At 36.8% G+C, this 23,497-nt stretch overlaps 1 protein-coding gene across 1 annotated transcript; it reads left to right on the forward strand.

The window, feature by feature from the left end:
- The first annotated feature begins 7,221 nt into the window (after nt 1-7,221).
- Nucleotides 7,222-23,269, forward strand: LOC145780084 (uncharacterized). Its single transcript, XM_082591797.1, has 5 exons — nt 7,222-7,405; nt 15,111-15,180; nt 16,953-17,156; nt 18,848-18,969; nt 19,976-23,269. The coding sequence occupies exons 1-5, from the start codon at nt 7,329-7,331 to the stop codon at nt 20,082-20,084; spliced, it is 582 nt and encodes a 193-aa protein (XP_082447923.1). The 5' UTR covers nt 7,222-7,328; the 3' UTR covers nt 20,085-23,269.
- Nucleotides 23,270-23,497: the final 228 nt, after the last annotated feature.

Below are 23,497 nucleotides of genomic sequence, written 5' to 3' on the forward strand. Positions count from 1 at the left end.
ACATTTAACGTATTGATAATTGACCCTTCTATAGCGGACGGATAAGCGGAGATTTGCGTCCTAAAATGTAAAGTCTTTATTCGAAGTGAACGGGAAGGTAAGAAAGCCAATATTCGTGTTCACCTTCAAGCACGTTGATGGATGTGTTGCTAAAGACAGAGCCGCACGTTGCTGAGCGGTGTCGAACCGGCGCCCTTTCGAATGTCAAATCAAGGCTTGAAAATATTTATTGTTTGTGAATGTATGAAATGATAGAGCTTCGGTAGAGAGTTTGTCTTGTTGAACCATAAGCATACGAAGCCGAGCAATGTGATCAAGTTTAGCATCTTCAAGTTTATTACATTTACATAAACATAAAACTACGCAACAAATTAATTATCGAACGTTTTCGACATCACAAGATGTCCTCTTCAGGAATAATATACATACAAATTAACTACATCTGAAAAAAATACAATGGTTAACTAAATCTATAAACAGAAAAAGACAAAAAACTGCACAGTACTTCTGACTAGCTCAAACTCAACGATATAGGCTCCACGAGAATCAAAGGTAACTGCATCAAAAGGTGTTAAACAGCTCACATGATATGGTAAAAAGGCAAGGTGCGAAAAAACTAATTTTAGTTTTTTCGTCAAAATTTTAGTCAAAATTAGTTTTTTCGCACCTTGCCTTTTTACCATATCATGTGACCTGTTTAACACCTTTTGATGCAGTTACCTTTGATTCTCGTGGAGCCTATATCGTTGAGTTTGAGCTAGTCAGAAGTACTGTGCAGTTTTTTGTCTTTTTCTGTTTATAGATTTAGTTAACCATTGTATTTTTTTCAGATGTAGTTAATTTGTATGTATATTATTCCTGAAGAGGACATCTTGTGATGTCGAAAACGTTCGATACTTAATTTGTTGCGTAGTTTTATGTTTATGTAAATGTAATAAACTTGAAGATGCTAAACTTGATCACGTTGCTCGGCTTCGTATGCCTATGGTTCAATGTGAAATATTTTATGCTGACTTTCAGCTGACTTGCCGAGCGGTTGATTGTTGAGAGGTCGATCACTTGATTGTAACTCGAAAAGACATCGGTTTGACGCCTATCGAGAGCAAGAGCCAGTGTCTCGGGAATACATCTAATAACGTGCTTGAAAATTCTACATTCTCATTCTCAGTCTACCTTCTCGTTGGCTTGATGTAAATTTTAACCAAACGTAATTTTGAACGACAAAAAATAGAAGTTTCCGAGAAAGTTGGTTGTTAATTATATTATCGATGTTCACTCATGTACCATCTGGTATTCTTTGCTAAAAAATTGTAACTTCACCAACACTTTTTGTTAACTTTAATTGTCTACCTTTCATTTTGCTCCATGGTTTGTGTTATGTTTTCTCTTTACTTTCTTCTTTGTGATTTATGTAATCACAAGTCTACTTTATAAATAACAGTAATTTGGTTTCAATTTAGCTTTCGTTGGGAGTTTTAAGATCAACTTGCAAAATCCCGCAATAAACTTTAAGTTGACTAATGACAAGAGATAATGTCCTCGTCAGATTGCTAAAGATAAATGATTAAGTTCATGTTATCTAAGCCTGGAATAGCGTTATCACGAGGCTTGCGGTTGAAAGCGGTCGCCCGAGGCTTTAGAGAAACGCAAGGTACACGCTCGGACAAAGATAACCAAACATGGAAATCTCTCAGTCATTACGTACTTAATGACGCACACGTAGTATGACGTGTTGACGCTCACGCATCACGTGATGACGAGCGTTCAATCTCCAAGCAGGGAGTTTTTACCACGCCAGCTGGTTTCCCAGTTGCACCAGTTTGGCTGCAAGAAACAGTCACTGCAAAAAGAGTGCTATCCAATGATTGTAAACCAACATAGTTCAGTTGGTTAGCTCGTGAACGAAGAAGCTTCAAGATCAAGCGGCGCTGGTTCGACTCTCGGGGTGTGCGCTTGTGAATGGTCACCTAATGAATGGAATACTTCCTCGGCAATGACAGTCCAACAATCAGAAAATTTCACTCTGTCAATCTCGGTGACCGGCCCTGCGTCAAAAGCCTCTACAAGTATGCTAAAATACCAGGAATGTCAGGGCTTTGTCAGTCCGAAGATAAAAATTTAAAAGCAAACCAAGCCCCTTCAAAAGTGTCCTGTAACAGTTGAAGTTAAAGCGACAAACAAACTTTGCTCAAATCAAAGTAAACTTCACCTAACCGCCTGTTTTAACTTGATTATAGAACACAGAGAAGCCTCAACATCATGCTAAAGCAGGTCATTCGTCATTAGTTACTGTGGTATACACTTGTGAAATAAACAACGCTTGTGCTGCCCAAAGCGAAACTCAAGCTATTATAGCAAAGTAAATTGTTCGGATTGAACTGAATTTTTACCACAGAAAAATACTTTATCTTGAAGAATTGCTGGTCTAACAATGCTAACATTATCTTTGACAGGTTGCATTGCATAATATTCGACAAACTAACTCAAACTTTATCTCATACGTGGGTGTCAAGCTTTTTCACAAAGCCGCAAAATAAAGACAACATTACGCGGGGAAATTATAAATTATGGAAGGTGTTTTCCATGCGTGAAGCCCTGCAATTTCATTGTATGCCCTTCCAAGCACCATCAATTAAGCTTACCTGGGTGGTTCTTTCAAGTGTTTGTACGTTACGCGAACCTTTGGACGCTAGGAAAACACATGAAAATTCCCCGCCAACGTCTGTGTTGACAGAGCGGAAAGCACGCGGTCACATGCGCTGGGGTGGGAAATGACAAAAAGCAAACCCTCGCTCAAGTCTAGAGATTGCAAACACTCTGCAACAAGCGAGCCATAAAGAGGAGGTGTTGGTCGTGAGGTCAAGTTACACCGCTTTAAGTAGCAAGCTAAAGTCAGATTTACCTTACTGTAAGTAAGTGCCACTGATGATGTGGTAACAAAGTGCATCTAATCTGCAGCACTTTCACGTGTTGCAAAACTACTAGCGATAACTTCTATAGCCATGTAGATTGATTAATTATTTTAACGGAAGATCAGGGAATGAAAAGGGTGGATCTGTGACTTATTTGTATTTTTAAAACAGAAATGTTCTAAAAAAACATGGAATTGTATAGAAGAGCCATAGAAGCTATGTATTTGCGGTTGGATTCAGGATCAGTATTCAGGATCAACTACCTACACATAGTTCGCTGTCTAAGTTTCATCTCAAATTAAAAACAGCAGCCAACAAAAATCCAACTTGTCGCAGAAATTTTCGGGTGTTTTTCTTCGCAAAGTTTCCAGCTACAAGTTATCGCTGACTCCCAGCCAGGAAATGGGAGTTCTGTCATACGCTGATGCGACCTTTGCAGACGTTGTAAAAGTTAAAAAAAAACAGCGATTCAATCAATCAATCATTTTATTTTTCGTCATTAACGCGTCTGGGACGAAAAAGATACTAACTACAAAAATCGATATAGACCTACCAGCACGTTAACGAACGGGAAAAGGTGGCAAAACCTTGAAAGGTTTAAAACGTGTCTGAATGGAAAATCAGCAATTGGTTTGTACACTGTAGCCTACAGCCAGAATTGATTGCCATGCTTAAATGTCAACAAAAAACTTTCTATAAAAAGTTTATTTCAAATGTAGAGGCATTAAAGACGGCTGTTAGCCAAACCACAATGTCAGTGGGAAAATGTTTTGTGAAATGAGTGGGATTATCTTAAAGTAATGCAAACGTTAAGGGTTGGTTGGCAGGTTGCTAATTTGCATTTATCAAATACTGGCATTTATGCAACAATCTTAACTATAATTATAGCTTTTTTTGTATTATTTGACTCGTTACTAGAATTTGATGAATTTATCCTGATCAACTTTTATTTCGATTAGATCTGAGAAGTGTGTCTGTTCATCATCGTATACTGGGCCACGTGTTTTCGAGTAGCAACCCAGACAGCAAAATCCGTCATTTATACATTGAATCAACGTCTGCAGACGTTGATTCAATGTAAAAATGACGGATTTGCTGTCTGGGAAACTCTAACTTTGTAGCACATGGATTTATAGCTCGCCTAGAGGCCTAGATTAACAACCAACACAATTGTTTGGAAAAGTGTGACTTCCTAAAATTGCAACTTTTTTCATGTTTATATGAATGCTAACAACTTCTTGACCAACTTTAGGCTTAATGTTTTCTATTTCCGGAAAACTCTCTTTGCAAACCTCATAACTCTCAGAATTGTAACTGTGGAAGGATTATTATTCAATGGGACCTCATTTTGCATAATTGCAAATATTTTATAGAAGAAATTTAATTCCTTAAAAACAAAAAATAGATTAAAGTTGAAATCTTTTAGATTCCGTTCTAGGTTTAAGACTCTAGGTGCTGCGGAAAATAATAAACTACGAAAAACGCAAGGATTCATTTATTAGGTTACAATGAAATGCTTCAATAGCTGTAAATAAAATCAGTAAAATTAAAAACATGCAAAACAAATAAAAAGATTAAAGAATGCTTTCTATTTTTTATTATCCCGGTTTTCTTTATGTTTGTATTTACGCTTACGCATCGTGTCATTCATTCCATTAAGTTGTTTGACTCACATGTGCCAGTTGTATTTTGGAAAGGCAATCAATAACTAATCAAATCACTCACCAAACTTTACTCTCTTAAAATAACTCGGCTCGGCTTGTTATTTCGTCAGTCGTTTGAGCTATTCCGAGAGAGTCCGAAGATCGGCGATAAAAAAAACGAATTTCTCACAGACCAATTTATTGCCGTTCAACAGTTGCTGACGTAGGTTAGCCCTTATATAGCTGTGCTCGACTCAATGTCTCTCACTTTGCGATTGCTTTCCCAGGTGAAGGTTGTAAGTTTCATTGCATTTGCATTGAAGAGGTTCCATACCCTAAATAAGATATGATAGGCTACGTGATAATTTGGAGTTTGTCATGCACTTACCTAAGACAATGGGAGCTAGAGTTAATTGTTTTTTTTAAACCAAATAGCTCGCCCAGATCAACAACCAACACAGTTGTTTGGAAGAGTGTGACTTCCTAAAATTGCAACTTTTTTCATAGCAAAAAAAGGTAATAACATCCAACTTTTTGCAACTAAATCCGAAAAACATGGAGGTTGACCTTCGGGTCCGTTTGCAATCGTGTCATCAAGTATCTTGACAGAAATGACAATCTATATTTTCTTAATTGTCAAAAACCGCATTCAACTGGGTTGGCATGGCTGCTTTAAGAATCTGTAGAATCAATCTGACCATCATACCCAGGGCCGTTGAGAGGGTAATTTGGTACTAGCCTCGTGGAAATAAAAGAAATTTGAGCCCAGTACAAATCTGGGCCGGATCCAAATCAAGGCACTTCTAAAATAACACATTATACCCAACGTTTCGCGGTGGCTTCTTTGTTCCTGGGCCAGGGTTTAAAAGTACCCCCTGGACCCCCATGTCAACGCTACTGATCACACCCTGGCTTGTGTCTCTCAAAGCGCGTTTAGGGTGCGAGCTGGATAAATGTATAATTGAATGCAGTGGTTATTGTATTCAGGCTTGTATCGGTCATTGCAAAATTAGATAAAGTTGGTCGGAATGGAATGAAAGTGAAGCTTCCTTTCTTCAAGTGTGCCTGAAACTGTCTTGCTAAGACACAGCTGCATGCTTTAGACTGGTGTAGAACCGATTACTTTTCTAACGTGTGTTAGATGCTTCCACTGATGGGACACGCAACTGATGCGTTTATATGAATGCTAACAACTTCTTGACCGACTTTAGGCTTAGGCCTAATGTTATCTATTTCCGGAAAACTCTCTTGCAAACCTCATAACTCTCAGAATAGTAATTGTGGAAGGATTATTATTCAATGGGACCTCATTTTGCATAATTGCAAATATTTTATAGTAGAAATTTAATTCCTTAAAAATGAAGAATAGATTAAAGTTGAAATCTCTTAGATTCCGTTCAGACTCTAGGACTCTAGGTGCTGCCGAAAATAATGAGCTACAAAAACGCAAGGATTCATTTATTAGGTTACAATGAAATGTTTCAATAGCTGTAAATAAAATCAGTATATTTATTCCATAAAGCTTATGCTGTTGTAAAATAATAATTAAACAGATATTTAAAAAAATTAAAAAGCATGCAAAATAAATAAATAGATAAAAGTTGTCTTTCTATTTTTTATTATCCAAGTTTTCTTTATGTTTGCATTTCCACTTACGCATCGTGTCATTAATTACATCAACTTTTTTTACTGACATGTGTCAGTTGTATTAGCAAACCACATCAGTAACTAATCACTCACCAAACTTCACTCTCTCAAAATAACTCGGCTCGGTTTGGTATTTCCGAGTCGTTTGAGCTATTCCGAGAGAGTCCGAAGATCGGCGATAAAAAAAAGTAATTTCTCACAGATCAATTTATTGCTGTTCAAACATTGTGACGTATATCAGCGATTATATTGAAACATGCTTGTGCTCGACTCAAAGGCTTGCAGTTCACGATTGCTTTCCCAGGTGAAGGTTGTAAGTTTCATGCATTGCTTATAGCCTACCTTTTCTGTCTTTGATATGACCAAATTATTTGAATAGACCTTCGCCATACACATTTGTAGTGACAGCACGATTAAAGACAACAAGAAGTTTCGATAGCAGATTTAAAACCTGGGTATCTTTTAAAAAAAGCAGTAAAGACCAAGGAATAGTAACTAAAAATGAACTCACTTTTTGACTGAAGCTAAATATGGTTAAATATACTATAAAGCAAGTTTGTTTTTTGAAGTGATGTCAGTAACTTAGTAAGTTAGTGATTAGTTAGTGATGCAGGTAAAGTCAATAGAAAGAGAAAGCGTAGCAGAAAACATTCAGATATGGACATGACTCAACTAAGCAACACTGGGCAAGTTAACTTAAAATCGCCTCTTGGAAACAATTAACCCATGTTGATGGGTCATTTGCTGCAAGGGGAGATGGCGTCTGATGATGCTCTGATGAAGTTTCGTTTTTGAAGTGATACAACAACATAGCACAGCAGAGATTGGCATTATTTCAATGTTGATCATACACACTTCTGTACAAAACTGAACTCTTGTTTTATGAGTTAACCTGTGCTCTCTTGGGTCTACGAAGTCTTTATCGAAACAAGAAAGTTAACAGAATTTGAAAAACACTTTTTGTTTTGTAGTTTATTTTGTGAAAACAAATGTTTTAACAAAACTGTCTTTAGGTGATTTTCATGATAACATTGTTAAAGATGATGAGCAGTTAGAATGTTTTAGGTTTTAGTTCATTGAAACAATTTTGACTCTAATTATTCTCACTGTTCCAGTAGTTTTGAAGATGTGGTTTCAATTACTCTGTCTCCTTTTCCTCTGCTTGCTCGGAATAGGAACTGCAATCAAGAAGAAAAAACAAAGGTAAAACTACGTCATTAGAAAACATTAAATTTCGTTTTCGTTGCTCTGTTGCATTGTTACAAGACTACAATAGTGTTGCATCTGAAGCTGCAAAGAAAGTTGTTTTCACAATGCACGGCAAATATCTCAGAGAGCAACGCAGCCGTTTTTTTACATTGATTCAACGTCTGCAGACGTTAAATGATGCAAAAAAGTTAAATTTTCTCGCCAGGGATAACAAAAGGTTATAGCGGTTCAGAAGAAACAAAATGGTTGTAGCGTAATAAATTTCTTTTCTGCATTGTGCTGCATATTTTAAGCAGACATCTAATCATTTACTCAGCGTATTTCCATTGAACAGCGTATTTTGTATAGCGTATTTTTATTGATAGACAACACAAATAAAGTGGTGTAATATTCTTCAATGTAGAAATCTATTCTTGTTAAGAATGTTTGTCTAATCAAATAGTTTACAAAAACATCAACAAAACTGTTAATTGTGTATTTGATTCGGATGTAGTATTTGTAAAATGCTACATAAGCTTATAATACAATGCCTCAGTGATGCAAGAAACATTGACCCGTAATCAAGTGGGATAATTTTCTCTTCTTCTTTGCAAAGCTATTACGAAGAAAACGATATCTAAGCAAATTACAGAATAAGCACCTTCTGACAACACCGTAAAGGGTGAAACAGACTTTAAAGGTTACTTTGGTAATAATGATTCAATTCACTTGAATTGACTCTGCTAACTCTTTAACTGCCACGCTTTTTTTTATGCATTTTTCAGAATTTAGCTTTGGCAAGGCTTTGGTTTTGAACTGCTGCATTTTGAGAACGGTAACTGCCAGAAAAAATAAATACATGAAAGTTGTTGCATTTTTAACAGTCTTTAGAAATATGTTTACAAATTTTGTGTATTTTTGTTTTGAAAATACCTTCAATGCCTAAAATTTCTGACAAAATCCAAAAATGTTGCGTTTTTTTTTATTTTTTTTCGTTTTCGTTTAGATTCCTAAAAAAATCTTCAAACTGCGGTAAATTTCAAATGATTGAAAATTGCAGAAAAAATTCAAATATATACAAACTTAACAATTTTTTTCAACTTTTAGAAAATACAAGTCTTCCTCTTTCTAAAAAAGTAACACCCAAGCAGTTTGGTAAACAAATACCTGAGTTATGGTGATCGCATAGATAGATAGATGTTTATTAGCTGCTGCAAAAAAGATGCACAACAAGTCAAAACACAATGTAGGCTACATAGCAAAACTGTTGAAATGATTACAATTAAAAAGAAAGAAAATGATGAAAGCATCACAACAGCGGGAGGCTGCGAAGTGACCATTTAAGGTCTTCAAGTCAAGCAGCCACCCCTTAACTCATCAATGATAACTTAATTATAGGTTGGTTAATTGAGAAAAAGACATAACAATAAATAAATAACAGTGAAGCTGTCCAAGATGATAAGAAATTAAAAAAATTCAGGTAGGCCAACGTAGCCTGTGTTACAATTACAAGTCAGATTAGTAATAGGGGGATGTGTTAATTGTCGATTCATACCGTACGCTGCTAAAAATTTGTGGAGCAGTATCAAAATCTAGAATATTTATGAAAATGGGACATACGATCCCCCTAACCCCCATGTACATGCCCCCTGAACGGCCTGATTTGTCACATTTTGCAGATTTTGATTACAGCTACTGCTAGTGCTTGACTGACATTTTTTGAGATGTTTTTACTATTTGCGGTTTCCTAATAACAAAAAACTTTTTTGTTGCCTTGGGGAAGCAGTAGCAAATGAGAAAAAGTAAGTTGCAAAACGCAAAATCAGACTGTTATTGAAAATTAACAGTCTGACTAAATTCTACAAAATCAAATTTTCTTTGTTTTTCAACATGTGAAGATGTTAAAACCCATCGTGTCATCTGGGGAAAAGAATAAAGAAAGCGTAAAAATCTAATTTTTAGAAAAATTTATTTAAACGTTCGCCCAAAGTTAGAAAAATCTGAAAATTTCTGCAAAATGTGACAAATCAGGCCGTATCTTTAGGTGGCCATGGGTACTCCTATTTTCAGAAAAATATGAGATTGTTGGCCTTTTCACCCACTATACTTACGTTTTGGTGGTATTTATCTTACTCATATGTGGCTTTTCGGGGTCTGTGTGTTCAAATATGACATTAGAAAATTCCTAAGAACTTTCAATATGGCGGTATTTCAATATGGCGGCCAAAATGGGGCTTGGAATGGGTACTTTTGTAAATTTTGACCAAACATAGTTGTGTGATATGTCGAATTATAGGTTTTCGAGGGCGTAGAATACGAATTTGATCCCAAAAGTAGGCTTATTCTTTCCTGGCATGCGCAATGAATATGCCTGAGTATTTATATATGTTCATACTGATGAATTATGCTTGTTATTTTGCATTGTGTTTTGCATTATCCTCAGGATATGCAGAGTATCGACAGATCGCGCCAGACGGCTGTCTTAGAAAAATCATTCTTGGAAGAGAAAGCAGAGATAAGTGGCTCCTCCGAACAATCAGCTGAAGAAAACCGAAGCGAGTATGAAGTAAGTGATTTCGAGGAAGTTTCAAGAGGACACAGAAAGAAACGAAAGCTCAATTTTGGTCTCAGTATATCTGATAAACATGATGGCATGCCAGCGCAGTATCGTCACATCCGTTTAGGTGAACGAAAAGTGCGTCCAGAGATTTACGAGGCAATGGACAAATTAAAAAGCGTCAACCACATGTCAGAAACACAGGCGGCAGCGGCGTTGTGACCATCGGCAATAAGGTTTTTGGTCGAAAATGGAAACTTCATAATAAGTCTCCCGATGAGATGAGAGATACGTTGCCTGATAAGCGCAACGTGAAACAGGTGGGGCAAAGTTTAGAAGCTTTGGCGTTAGATGAAATCGTAAAACAGATGATGGACAGCGATGAAAAATCGGCAGTTACGTACGCAGATGACGGATCAAAAAAGCAAGGAGCTGGGTCCTTTTCAGTTCAGGGTGTAACGATAAATGGCATGTTTCGACCACTACCAACATTGCCAATTGCATCCGAGACTCGTGAAAACCTAGCAAAACTGAAGATTGCCGTGTTAAATGTGTTATCAGCTGCTAGATGAGTCAGCACCAAACTTCTGTTTGAAAAACTTGACTTCATTCTTACTGATCAGACTTCGCACAATCTAGAGGTAGAGAAACTTGTAGCTGAAAGACTTGAGACTGGGCACATCCCTGATCACCTCTTCTGTAATGTGCATCCAACATTGATGTTCAATAGAATAATCACGAGGTTATGGGCAGAGATAGAGAACGCTCTTGGAAAGGACAAAATCTATTCAAAATTCCTCGTTGAAGCAAGTAATACACATTCAAGTGCAGGCCCGGATTTAGGGGGGGGGCAGAGACAATCTGGATTCAGAACGGGCGGTAGGATTCATAAATTATGAACTCAAACAACGAGGCGCCAAGAACTTAAAGTGTGCGTCGACCGTTCAAGTAAAGGCCAAATCACAAGACTTGATAGAATCCAAATTTTCTGGTTCATTCCGAGAATATGGCAACATTGCAAAGTTTACGATTCCCGTCATAATGAAAGCCTCGGATGAGCAACAGAAGCATTTGCAACAACAGAGCCTCGCCGACAAAGAAATAGCTAATGTAGCACTTGATAAAAGACGAAATAATGATTTAAACGAACTGAAAAAACTAGGCGGTCCTTTTACGAAGGACTCTGATGTGGATAAGATTCTAAATAGTAATATAACAGAGATTGAGAAACAGAAGCGGTTATACCTTGAGATCAGATACGCCGGTGACACTGCACTCTCAGTTCCAAAATAAAGTGACATTTTTTGTTTATTGAAAGACCATAAAAAGTTGCCATCTTCTGTTTATGGAGCCAATCTGAAAGTTTACCTGAGTAATTTGAGTTGCAAAGCGGATGTTACGATGACTGATTTAAATTCTGTTCTTGACGGCATGAATCTAACAAAGAGCTGAATACTGTGTTTTATACTAAATTACATATACGTCATAAGTTTGAAAATATGTTGTTATCAGCTTATTTTTCGTTTGAAATAATCGTGAATTCGTATTCTACGCCCCCGAAAACCTATAATTCGACATATTACATGACTATGTTTGGTTAAACTTTACGAAAGTAGGCTATACCCATTCTAAGCGCCATTTTGGCCGCCATATTGAATTACCATTATATTGGATTTTTGGAGGTAATTTTTAATGCCATATTTGAACTCACAGACCCCGAAAACCCCTATAGGAGCTCCATAAATACCGCCAAAATACACGCCGTTTGGTGAAAAGGCTTAAAAACTCATATTTTGGTGAATTTATGGATACGCCCTTTTCAGGGGGCATGTACATGGGGGTTAGGGTGGTCCAATATGATAATTGTTTTCATATTCCGGATTTGGATACTACTCCACATATTCTAAGCACCGTACCACGTTGCCATCGTGAAATTCGTCAAATAACACACCCCCCTATTAGTAATTTAGCATTTGCCTAAACAGTGTGTATTTTTTTAGAGCTCAAGCTCTTTAAAAAGCTCGTGGCAGTTAGCCTATAGCAGGGATGGCGAACCACTGACCCGCGGGTCACAAAGTGACCCATCACAGATTTTCAGTGACCCACTTGTCTTTTTTAAAATAATGAAATTTAAACAAATATTCAGCAAAGACTAAATGTTTCACTAAATATTTGTAATAAGGCCCCACCCTATCTATTTTAATCTAGTACCGTACTGCATTGCCATATAGCAGTCTGACAAAACTAATATAAAGCCGTAGTAGTGCGTTTATCAGTATCACCGCAAGTTACTGGGTGCTTATGATGTAATAAAGCTATTGTGCTCTTGAGTGTTAGCAAATCATGTTACATTTTTTACCCTTTTTAGTGCCTGCATGCCTCTTGGCTGTTCAGGATTAGTGTGGTCTGGTAAGCTGCAAACATTTAATGCCTGCAAGTAGGCCTAAGTTTTTATATTCTGTTGAGTTGGTCTCTTTGTAGGCCTACTTTGTTTTGCACTAGCGGTAGTTGAGTATAGTCTTTCCAGAACCTCAAATATGAGTATCTTTTACCTAATTTTTAACTGTCAGTTCGTTTGCTAAGCCAAGTAGTGAAAATGATTACAAACAAAAGAAAATTTAATCTGATGCCAGTATTAGTGGTAGGCTATTCCATGATGAGTGGACTTGCAAATTTGGAGTAATCAAGCATGAAGATAAAGCCTTGTGTTGTATTTGCAAAAAAGTTATTATTACACGTTTCTACAATATCAATCGTCATTTTGAAAGCTATCATAGTAGTTTGTGTTCTATGAACGAGGTTGAAAAACTTGAAATTATTCAGAGAGAAGTAAAGCAGTACCGGTATAGACATGATTTTTATACAATTAAGCACACGGAATCGTCTCAGCTCAGATATGAGTGCTGCATGTGTGAAGCTAAAAACTACGGATGACCAACGAAGGATAGTAAGACTTGCAGAGAAGATGCAGCAGCAAGTTTCGCATTAACATGTAATTAAATGAATGACCCACTTTTGCTTTTTCAAGGATTAAGGTCTCTTTTGTGACCCATGCACTAAAAAACGTTGCCCTATAGTGTGTGTACTTGGCAACGTGCGCTCTTTTATGGTATTTCGACCATTTATCGTGCTTATGTAAGAAAAGCAGTTTAGATGATTAAATTGTATTTTAGCTATAAAATGAAGATATCTGTTTCCATAAATCATGTTTAGTCACACTTGATGTGTTTTTTTATTGCGTTTGTGACAAGCAGCAACAGCGTACTTTTCGCCCATCCCTTGCTATGTCAACTGTACACTTGTTTAACTTGTCTGATGTAAAAAAGAAGTCAAGTATATTGAATTAGTTACCCATTAGCATGCCAATCAATCTTTATTTTGTTAAATCAACGCCCGCAGACGCTGAATCAACATAAAAACAGTTAGTTAACAGACAGAAGGTACTTACTATCGTAAATAGTTTATGAAAGAATTGTTTTGGTTTAATGTCAGACTAGGACTAGGTGATGGCAATAACAATGATGATAAGTTTGAGTGACGATGTAATCTCATCTAAAATTGAAAATAAGATGACATACGCTACACTGCCAAAAAAACTTTGACGTTGTACAGCGACAACAAGAAAACTGTAAAAATTGCTCGTAATATCAATCCTATATGTCGGGAAAAATTCTGTGGCAAGAGCTCCGGCATGTTAAACTTAGACAGACAATTAACTATTTTTTACATTGATTTAACGTCTGTAGACGTTGAAAGTTCCTACTATTCTCTGCGTTGTGTGGCTGTGATTTACCAATGTCAGAAAAATTGAAGTGGTTACTGATTTAACGGATAGTTTTACGTCATAAATTTTGCAATACTTGACTGTTCCATATGCCAAGCCTACTTCGTAATATTGTAATTAATATAATTGCATTTTCCCAGCATAGTAAAGTAAAAGAGAATAGGCTATGCTTTTTTGATCAATATTTACAGTTCTGTTAAAAAGGAGCGATCTTCCTGGAGTCAGCACTGCCTGACTACTCACTATAGAACAGCGAGCATTGTGTTTCGTTAGCCATACCGGTGTAGTCTCCACACTAGCCATCAAGACTTCCTCCAAAAACATTTACAGTTCTGTCGACGTTTTGTCAACTGGAAGAAGTTTAGACGCTGGATGCCAACCGTTAGCAGACAAATGTTCTAAGGTTTAAAATGTTATTTTCTGGAAAACTCTGGAAAACTTTTTCTGGAAAACAAGTTTCTTTACAAAGCTACCATGGTCACCGTTACCACCGCCCTAACATTACAATTGATATGACACTGGTAGAGGCATATTTGTCATTCTGAGAAGAAAGACAATTCTCACCAGCGACCAGTGTTTGTTTAAAGTGACAGAGTCTTCCATTGTTGACTTTTTGAATAGGTAGCATGAGGAGTGTCGAATGCTTTTGTTCCATGAATGGCCACCGTCCGACGACCAATCAAACACTGTTTATTAATGTAATTAATTTTTTTCTTTCTTCATTTCTTGTAATTAACTACCGCTTCAATATCATAAAATACCAGCCAAACATTGATTTAATGTTACCTGCAGACATTAAATCGATGTTAAAAAGGACTAAACCAAACAGTAAATTAACCATTTTTCAAACTGGTTCAATTTATGCGTTGTTTTGAGACTTGTTTTTAAATAAATTAACACCCCTTTGCCTGTTGTATTACGTTATTTTTGAAATGAAAAACAAATGAACAAACAGTTGATTTGACGTTTTTGTTGCTCGTTAGTGTGCTGCTCCATTGTTGAAGACTTTATTTCAACGTTTATAACACGGCTGGAAACGTTAGTACGTTACTACCGGCAAACCTTTTTTTTTCTACTTTATTTTCTTATTGATTCTGTCTGGAATGACAGCTACAATGAAGCTCAACCGATCACAGCGGAAAGAGGAGCTTTTGCGATTGCTCTTTTGCCAACAACCTTGATTGAATGGGTTGTTGATTTTAAACGGTTTGACAAATGGTTACACAAATAAATGTAGGCTATGCATTGCAATGCAAGTGACTTGTTATTCATGTGCTAATAGCAGTCACTCAAATTAGTGTGACTTTTTAATTCTTGTGTTATCGCAGCCAGTCTCCAGAACCAGCGTATGACTTTTTAATTCCTTATGTTATTCGTAGTGATCCAGTGGTGAGAGAAAGCTTCTTCAACTCTACCGCATTCCATGACAAAGTTACAGAAGTTTACCAGGTGAGACCAACATCGACCTATTTTGGATGACAATGCTTTTACCACTACAATATAGAGCATGTCGCAAGTAGAGATTTAGATATTGTTAAAGACCAAATTGGTTTATGAAAAAAATACAAAGATTTTGTGAAATAAATTAACGCCCCGCTGTTTATTATATCATTTCATTTATCGTCATGAATGTGTCTGAAACGAAAATAATAGCACTTGCTGCAACATGGAAATGATATATTTTTCTCAGTTTTTTTCATGTTGACAATTTATTGCTTTTGTTGTGATGATGATGGCGTATGAGCGATCTTTCCAGGCTAGATTGGAGGGCAGGAAATCTTCAGCCACTCAGCAGTCTCGTCGTCCAGGACCCTCAGACCATGCGCACCGTGTGGAGGCCGGTGGGTTAGGCAGTGGTAGATGACATGGTCTGCGGTCTGTTCCGTGGCACCACACTCGCATTCTGATGGAGCCAGGCCCCACTTGTGCATGTCCGAACGAAAGCGGCTTGTAATGGTTAGAAATAAAAACAACTGAACTGAACAAGTGAAGCTGGTGCCAAGCATGTCAGTGAATAAAAAAAGATGGCAAAGTCGGAAATGAAAAAAACAGCAAAGAGCCGTTGCAAAATTTTGCTTTTGGTGAAAATCATTTTAAAAAATCAGCAATCTCTTGAATTCTAGCAGGTGATGTGTTTAGTACTTACTCTGACGTTCAGATTCACGAGAAATATAGAAGCAAGAGCGGTGACTTTGTGCAATCATTATCATAAAGCAAATGTCATGGTTTTTAAGCGAGTGTGCTTTTTCAAACTATATCATACTTATCTTTTTAATCATAAAAATACCCAAATTGTCCTGACTGGTTATGTAAGAAAAAACGCAGTCGATACCGTTTTAAAGTGTTTACTTCAACCCGTCTGGGGGAACGAACCTAAGACCTACCGGAACCAGTCCAGAGCGCAAACTACGTTGCTAGAAAGCTGTGTTTTCATAATCTGAGAGTGCGGTTGAGAGTTCAAGAAGAGTGCACCAAAAGCAGTACGAGAGAAAGAGCAGAAGAAGGAAGAGGAAGTCAACATAACAGCAGTCGACAAAACAAACCAAACACGTGGTAATGCTTATCACAGCAGGCAGCGGTGAAAGAGAAAAGTGACGTTTCTCACGTGATAACAACGCAGCGGCGAGAAAGGAAACGTGACGACGCACGTCATCACGACGCATGAGAAAAGGTTCGCAAATATTTGGACGGTTACTGCCACCTCAACATATCATTGATACCGAGATAGAGAGTATGTTACAATTGTACACTGAGACGAGCTGAACACCACAATTATTTATAATCCTAAGGTATTTTATTTGTTGAAAAACTTTAATTGGAAAAAATGAACCCCGTTTAATGCATTTGCTTTAGTGACACCTACCAAGAGCATGTGGTTGAGCCTTTCACAAGACACTTAAGGTCATGCTTGAAGGTGGACAGGAAGATCGGCTTCCTTGCCTTTTCGTTCACTTAATTTAAATCTTAACTGATGGGCGTAAGCCTGGATACGACAAAACCTTAGATCTGTGGCTGGACATTTAAAGGCATGCTTGAAGGTGGAAACGAAGACTGGTTTCTTGCGCTTCACTAACTTAAATCTCCAACCACCAAGCGTAAGCCTGGATACGACAAAAGAAAGCTTAAAAACGAATTGAATTACTTGAAGCAGTAGCAGAGACCTTTACTGGTCAATTACAGAACCAACTCCATCATTTCACTTCGTACTTTTTCTTCTACAGATCAACAAAAACGCCGATTTGTACTGTAAAGTGACCTACGGACGTTTTTACTTCTATGCATCTACAAATGACTGCACAAAATGCTCGGATCTCTGCATTGATCCTCCGGAAGAAATGAAATACAAATGTCTGGACAAGTGCAACGACTTTATGATTAATTATGAATGGGAGCAAAAGTACTTTGCATTGGCATCCGAATTTAAGGTAACATTCATGAATTCTGAAGAAGCATTGAATCAAAATTCACTCTAAGCTTTCGCTTTAAAAAACGTTTATTTCAAACTCGATGAGTTCAATGTCTAATGTAAATGCATCACAAAATTCAACTGTCCAAGTCAGGGGTCCGCAAATACTTGTTGGCGCGACCCAACAAACAATCGTTCGAAATCTTCGCGACCCAAACGTTTCAGAAGCATATAATTTTGCGCAAAAAAATTGCAAATTAATGTTCATTTCAATACGGTCGTCCCCGCTTGTTAAGCCCACATCGGAACCGGACGATTTTGGGCTATTAAGTGGGGGGACAATGTTTTACCATTCCTATACCTTCAGTAATTCCGGAATGGACCAAATTGGGCTTCTAAGCGAGGGGACCTATTAACTGTGGGTTTCGTCGTCGTCGTCGTGTCAGCCTCTGGAGCCGAGAGTCTATTCTTTTACCACCCCAGACTCACGATGTTTTCGGACTACACTGGAATGCTAAGAGAAAGCAGCCAGTCTTTGTTTTCATCATCCATGATGCGTAGACCTTCCAATCCGTTAGGTGGCTTAAAAATGGTACAGTTATTGATGATGTGGTCTGCGGTCTGTTCCTCGGCACCACATTCACAGGAGGAAGAAAGAGACCATTTCCATTGGTGCATGGTTGACCGGAAAAGCCGACGCCCGTACAAAGACGGTAGTGGCGCACCAAGGCCTGTCTTTGCAGTGTCAGGCCGATGTGACATGTGTCGGCGTCGGAGATGAACGAATGGAGTCTGGTGGTATTTGACTTCAATTCAGAATTCAATTTACGGTCCGCCCAAGTAGCTGCAAAGATGTCTTATTCATCAGCTTCGTTGATCAGAAGTTGAGCGGCTGGCACGAATGGGTGTCTTGATTTCAGTTGACTGGGGTGCTCGTTTCTGGGAGCAGAGATCTTGTGGTGGAGAAGATGGTTGGGCTCCAGTGTCCGTCGATCGAGAGACAGAGTGTTTGTGCTTGAGTAGCGTAGCGCGAGATGTCAGTTTCTTGCGCAGTGACACTAAATGGTGGTGGTATGTGAGCGATCTGTCTAGTGTCACCCCAAAATATTTTGATTCGTGGCAGAAGGACAGAGGTTTTCCATTGTTCTCAACATATAGCTCACGATCAGCTTCCAGATTGTGTAGGCGGAAAGCTGTTGCCACAGTTTTGGTTTCGCTGAGTTTCAGTCGCCAGTTGTGGAGATAAGCTGAGAGAGTTTTAATAACCTGGCTCAAGGTGTCTTCTAGGCTTTATATAACCGTGGGCTTAATAAGCGGGGACTACTGTACTACAATCGATAGTATACATTTTTTTGTACAAAATTGTACGAAACTCAGCACATGAAAGAGTATGGGATTGTATTTAATTTTGTCATACAAGTTATATTGATAGTAAGTTCAAACCGTTTTGCGACCCACTATTTGCGGACCCCTGGTCCAAGTAACAAATAACCGCGCAGCCTATCCGATTTCGGGTATTGAATCCCTTCAGTGCAACTTTATAATCAGCACAGTAAAATTTACAGCAGTTTAGTTAATACAGTAGTTCTGTTTTTCAAGAACGCTAAAATTGTAATGCGGTTGCAAAGAAACCAATAAATTCAGTTTATTTTAGCTTCTTATATGCCTTTAATGCATCACTACCACCACCTTGCGACAAATTTATTCCAGGATTTTAGAGAAGATGTAAATAAGATTGTTGCTGTTGTTGTTGCTGTTTGGATTGTAATTTCTACGGTTGCGGTATTGGCTGTGGGACTTGCAGTTGGTCAGTACCTATACAATAAGCGCACGTGAGTACAAGTACTTTCTTCATTCAACTTGTAACCCTGTATGAACGTGACCAAGTTTTTTCATTTACAAAATGGCTGCAAACGTTAAAATGTTGAAAATTTATTTGTTTTCTCATTCGTTTCACATTAAAATATTAATTAACTCATATAGTTGCTTATTCCTTCTGATGATGCTTATTCCTTCTGATGATGCTTATTCCTTCTGATGATTCTCCTTTTAGGGTAAAACAGGCTGTCAATGGTTTAGAAAGTAATAACTATATTTGATTTAATTCGCTCAGCTTGGCTTTTTGCTTGGCATTGAGCACTTTTTGTACCATAGTATTAATAATATTTATTGTTTGACATAATTTGACAATGTTTGAAACTCAGGAAGATAGACTCAGAAAATTGTTTAACTCAGGAAGATAGACAAACCATGACAAGACATCAATAGTTTTTTACACTAATTCAACGTCTGCAGACGTTGAATTAGTGTAAAATCAATGTAAAAAAGGACTGAGATTTACAGACTGTGCAGATTAAAAGGAGTTAACCAGGGCAGATAGCAAGAGTTCAACCAAGCATTTTACTACTTGATAAATTTTTAAAGATGAATTTTTACTTCAGTTTCTTTGTTTCGTTGGCGAGAAAACAAAATTATACCGAACACATTAAATACAAATAAATAATTCGAACAACAAACATGGCAGTGAAAGACCAAAATGTCGCCAAAGTCCTGCCAACCAAACATTGAATGAAGAGCTTTTTCACAAGTCTAGCATTTTTTGCACGTTTTGAAGAACTTGCATTCAAACTTCCTCTCCTTGCTTTATTTAGATTCCGCGTACTCTTGTGCTTTTGGTTAAGTTAATGTGAAGATGATGAACAAGTAAAGTGGGGGAGAAAATATTATATTGCATTTTATCCTTGATTTTGTATCCGCTACTGTTTATGACAGTACCACCTTCTTCAGCCAGAAGAACAGCTGAGAAAAAATGAACCATCCTTGCTTTTTGCATTACAGATACTCCAAACGCCCTCCTAATAACAAGATCCCTGACGGAGATAAAAACACATATGAAGACATGTCTACTAGTGGGAGCTACACTAGCGTTCCTCCCTCTGATGCGTAAATTGTAAAGACCAACCGACAATATGTTACTCTTGGGTCAAAAGTACGCTTTACCCAGCTAGAAAATCAGTCTTTTTTATAGCTTCTCATCTGCCGACATTAATTCGGCGCAAAAAGAACTGATTTGCGGCTGGATATAACTCTGCTTTTGAGTGGATCTAAAAACGAAATTGAATCGTCACAGCATAATTTACGTTAATCATTGAAAATTTTAAACTGAATTTTTGCTTGATTATGACACTTATTTGCGAACAATTAACCCATTGTGCAATTGTTTTACCAGTTGTAAATCTAAAAGTGAATCTAACAACATAACAGTAAATCTAAAAGAAATAGTAAATCTAAAAAAATAACAGTAACCTCTCAAGTAGCCTACGTGTAGCTCCACACAAAGTGAAATTTGCATGACTTTTGACTCCTTCTTTATTTTTTAAAAATAATGTTTAAAAAAACATTACTAAAAGTAATCAAAAAAAGACAAGCAGGTTTGGTAACTACAAAAATTTATTGGTAGAGCTTTCGCCGCCGTAAAGGCGGCTTCATCAGTACTCTTATTCAAATAGAAACTATTTGAATAAGAGTACTGTTTAAAATTTTATAGGGATTTAAAATTTAAAATTTAAATATTTAAAATAGGGATTTTAATATTTTAAAATAGGGATAGATATTTGAAATAGATTTAAAATAGGGATTTAAAATTTTATTTTGAAACTATTTGATTCTATTTGAATAAGAGTACTGATGAAGCCGCCTTTACGGCGGCGAAAGCTCTACCAATAAATTTTTGTAGTTACCAAACCTGCTTGTCTTTTTTTGATTATTATACGTTTGGTTGAATCCTTCTAATTGGATCCTACAATTATTCATGATTATCAATTCTCAAAACACCGAGAAGCCAGAACTGAGGTTTAGAGTCTGCAGAATCATTTTACTACTATTACTAAAAGTAATCTTTTAAAAAATTAATTTTAATTTTTAATATTTAAATAATTTACGTTTAATAATGTTTTTTTAGACATTATTTTTAAAGAAATAAAAAAGAGTCAAAAGACATGTAAATTTCACTTTGTGTGGAGCTACTTTTAGGCTACTTGAGAGGTTACTGTTATTTTTTTATTCACTTGTTGATTTATGCGTAGGCCTATCAGTTTGTATCCTTTGTAGATCCTTCTCTTGTATCATGGGCCAATTCTACAGATGTTTGCTGATACACCCCTTCATTTTCCTTGCATGTAAATCTAAAACTAAACAAAACAGTTGTCCGCCTTGCCATTGATCAGAATAACAAAAATCATACTCATCATCACAAACAAGCTTGAATCAATTCTTTTCACAAACATCAATCAATGCAATCACACGTGATGTCATCTAATTGTCGGAAATGATTTGCTTCTTAAATGCATATAACCCATGATTGTTCTGTCATCTGGAATCCTTTTCGTTTAAAATCGCCATGGTTTTGTTATTTAAAAATTAATGGTTTCCGATATCATTTCTAAGCAACCATAATCGGCTTATATTCTGCTGACTTGTATATATGCCTGTGTGCAGAGGTGTAAATAACTGTTTGGGATAGAGGGAAAAGTAAAGCTAAAAACGGCTCGCTGGTTACATGTCATGTAAATGAGGCAAGTATAGTTAGCCTACTAGGCTACTCTTCTGAAAACGCAACAGTCTGTTTCAGCGTTGGTATAATGTTGCAAAGGTTCGTATTCAAATGTTATGTACAATTGTAGATGAGGTGTTTTATAAAACTAAACGTACTATAGTTTCAACTTGTCTCACCATTTTCCTTTATAGCTTACCTTCCCCTCTGTTCCATAACCGCTGGTACGGAAATCTTTGATACAGTCAATGTACTAGACAATAGACAGTGTATACTGATATTTTGTGATTGGTGCTTAATTTTTCGTAATTTCTTCGAAAACATGAGGTATTAGGTTATACGAGTCGCATCAGAAAATATTAATAATGCTACCTGGAAGATTTTAAACGAACTCAAATTTCAAAGCAGTGTGCAATATGGATAAGCTTGGGCTGTAATCAATTACATTTTTCTAGTAAGAATCTTTATGAAGATAATAAGAACACGAGTAAAACGACTCTAAAAAGTGCTCTCACGTATTAATAAGGAAAAAAAAAATTCCTTTTGTACAGTACTTTAAATGTCACTGTAAGAGAACTAACAGAAAAGTAAGTAATAGGACTACAGTATTGGAAAAGAAAAAAACACTCCATGAAACAAAAGAGTGAGAAGTTACCAAGCCTCATGTTGGCCAAGCTTTTGCTTCTCAGTGTTCAAAAATGCACCAAACGTAACCTGAGCATTAAATAAAATCACCATTTTGGTGTTAAAGTTAAATTGGATAACTTTAATAGGGATTTAAAATTTTCCTATGCTTAAAAACAATATGTAAAAACATGTATACTGAAAAGTTTAGCTGTTTATCAAAATTAATATCTTTTTAGCAATACTTTTAAGTTGTAACGTTCATCTGAGGAGCGTGAAAGGAAAAGCAGAAACATACAATTTGTTGCGTTTCATGCTATTCAACATTAAAGTAGAAAGTAACCGCTCACACATCACTTGCTCCTTATTTGACATAATGTATGTTTTAGTTTTCTCTTGCCTTCAGCTGCACTGATGTACGTAATTTCGTAAATTTTATTTTGTAGGCTATGTTATTTCCTCTGAGGATGCGCATTATCATGGTGAGTGAAACGTCAGTGAAGCAGTAAAACAACTTGTATGTTTTGTTTTTACTTTTACATTCATCAAATGAACGTTGCAATTGATTAATGGTGAAAATCTTTGAGAGCTTAATCCTGGAAGTTTTGCAAACTTGTAGAGGCTTTGAACCACTGACGCAGGCCCGGTCACCGAGGTTGGCAAAGTGAAGTTTTCCGATTGTTGCAGTGTTGTTTTATGTGAATTATTCCATCTACTAGGTGCTGATGAAGGCAGAGCAGTCCTTAAAATGCGTTGCTTAAGCGCACACCTCGAGTGGCAAACCAGAGCCTCTTGATCTTGCTGTTTCTTTGTGAACAAAGTTAGGGGGTTTACCATTGAGCTAACGGGGAGGACTGCTGGAAAGATAACAAATATTTGCTTGATTCGTGTAACAAAATGTTGGATTGAATTTTGATCGATTTTTCTAGCATTGTAAATAAAAGCTTTGCAACTCATATTCTGATCTGGTTTATTTCATTATCATTATCTCTCTACAGCGAGAAAGAAAGATTTGTATAGTTAGATAGCAAATGTAAAAGGGTCGGACACAAATTTATGTTGCTTTTTATTCGTCATTGTTGATGACTACAAAAACAAATACAATATAAAAAAATAATAAACATCAGCGAAAGTCACAATTGCAAGTGAATGAATGTGAGATTACATAACTACAATCTAGAAAA

Source organism: Aplidium turbinatum, chromosome 11 (assembly GCF_918807975.1).
Source record: "Aplidium turbinatum chromosome 11, kaAplTurb1.1, whole genome shotgun sequence".
Taxonomy (NCBI): Eukaryota; Metazoa; Chordata; class Ascidiacea; order Aplousobranchia; family Polyclinidae; genus Aplidium; species Aplidium turbinatum.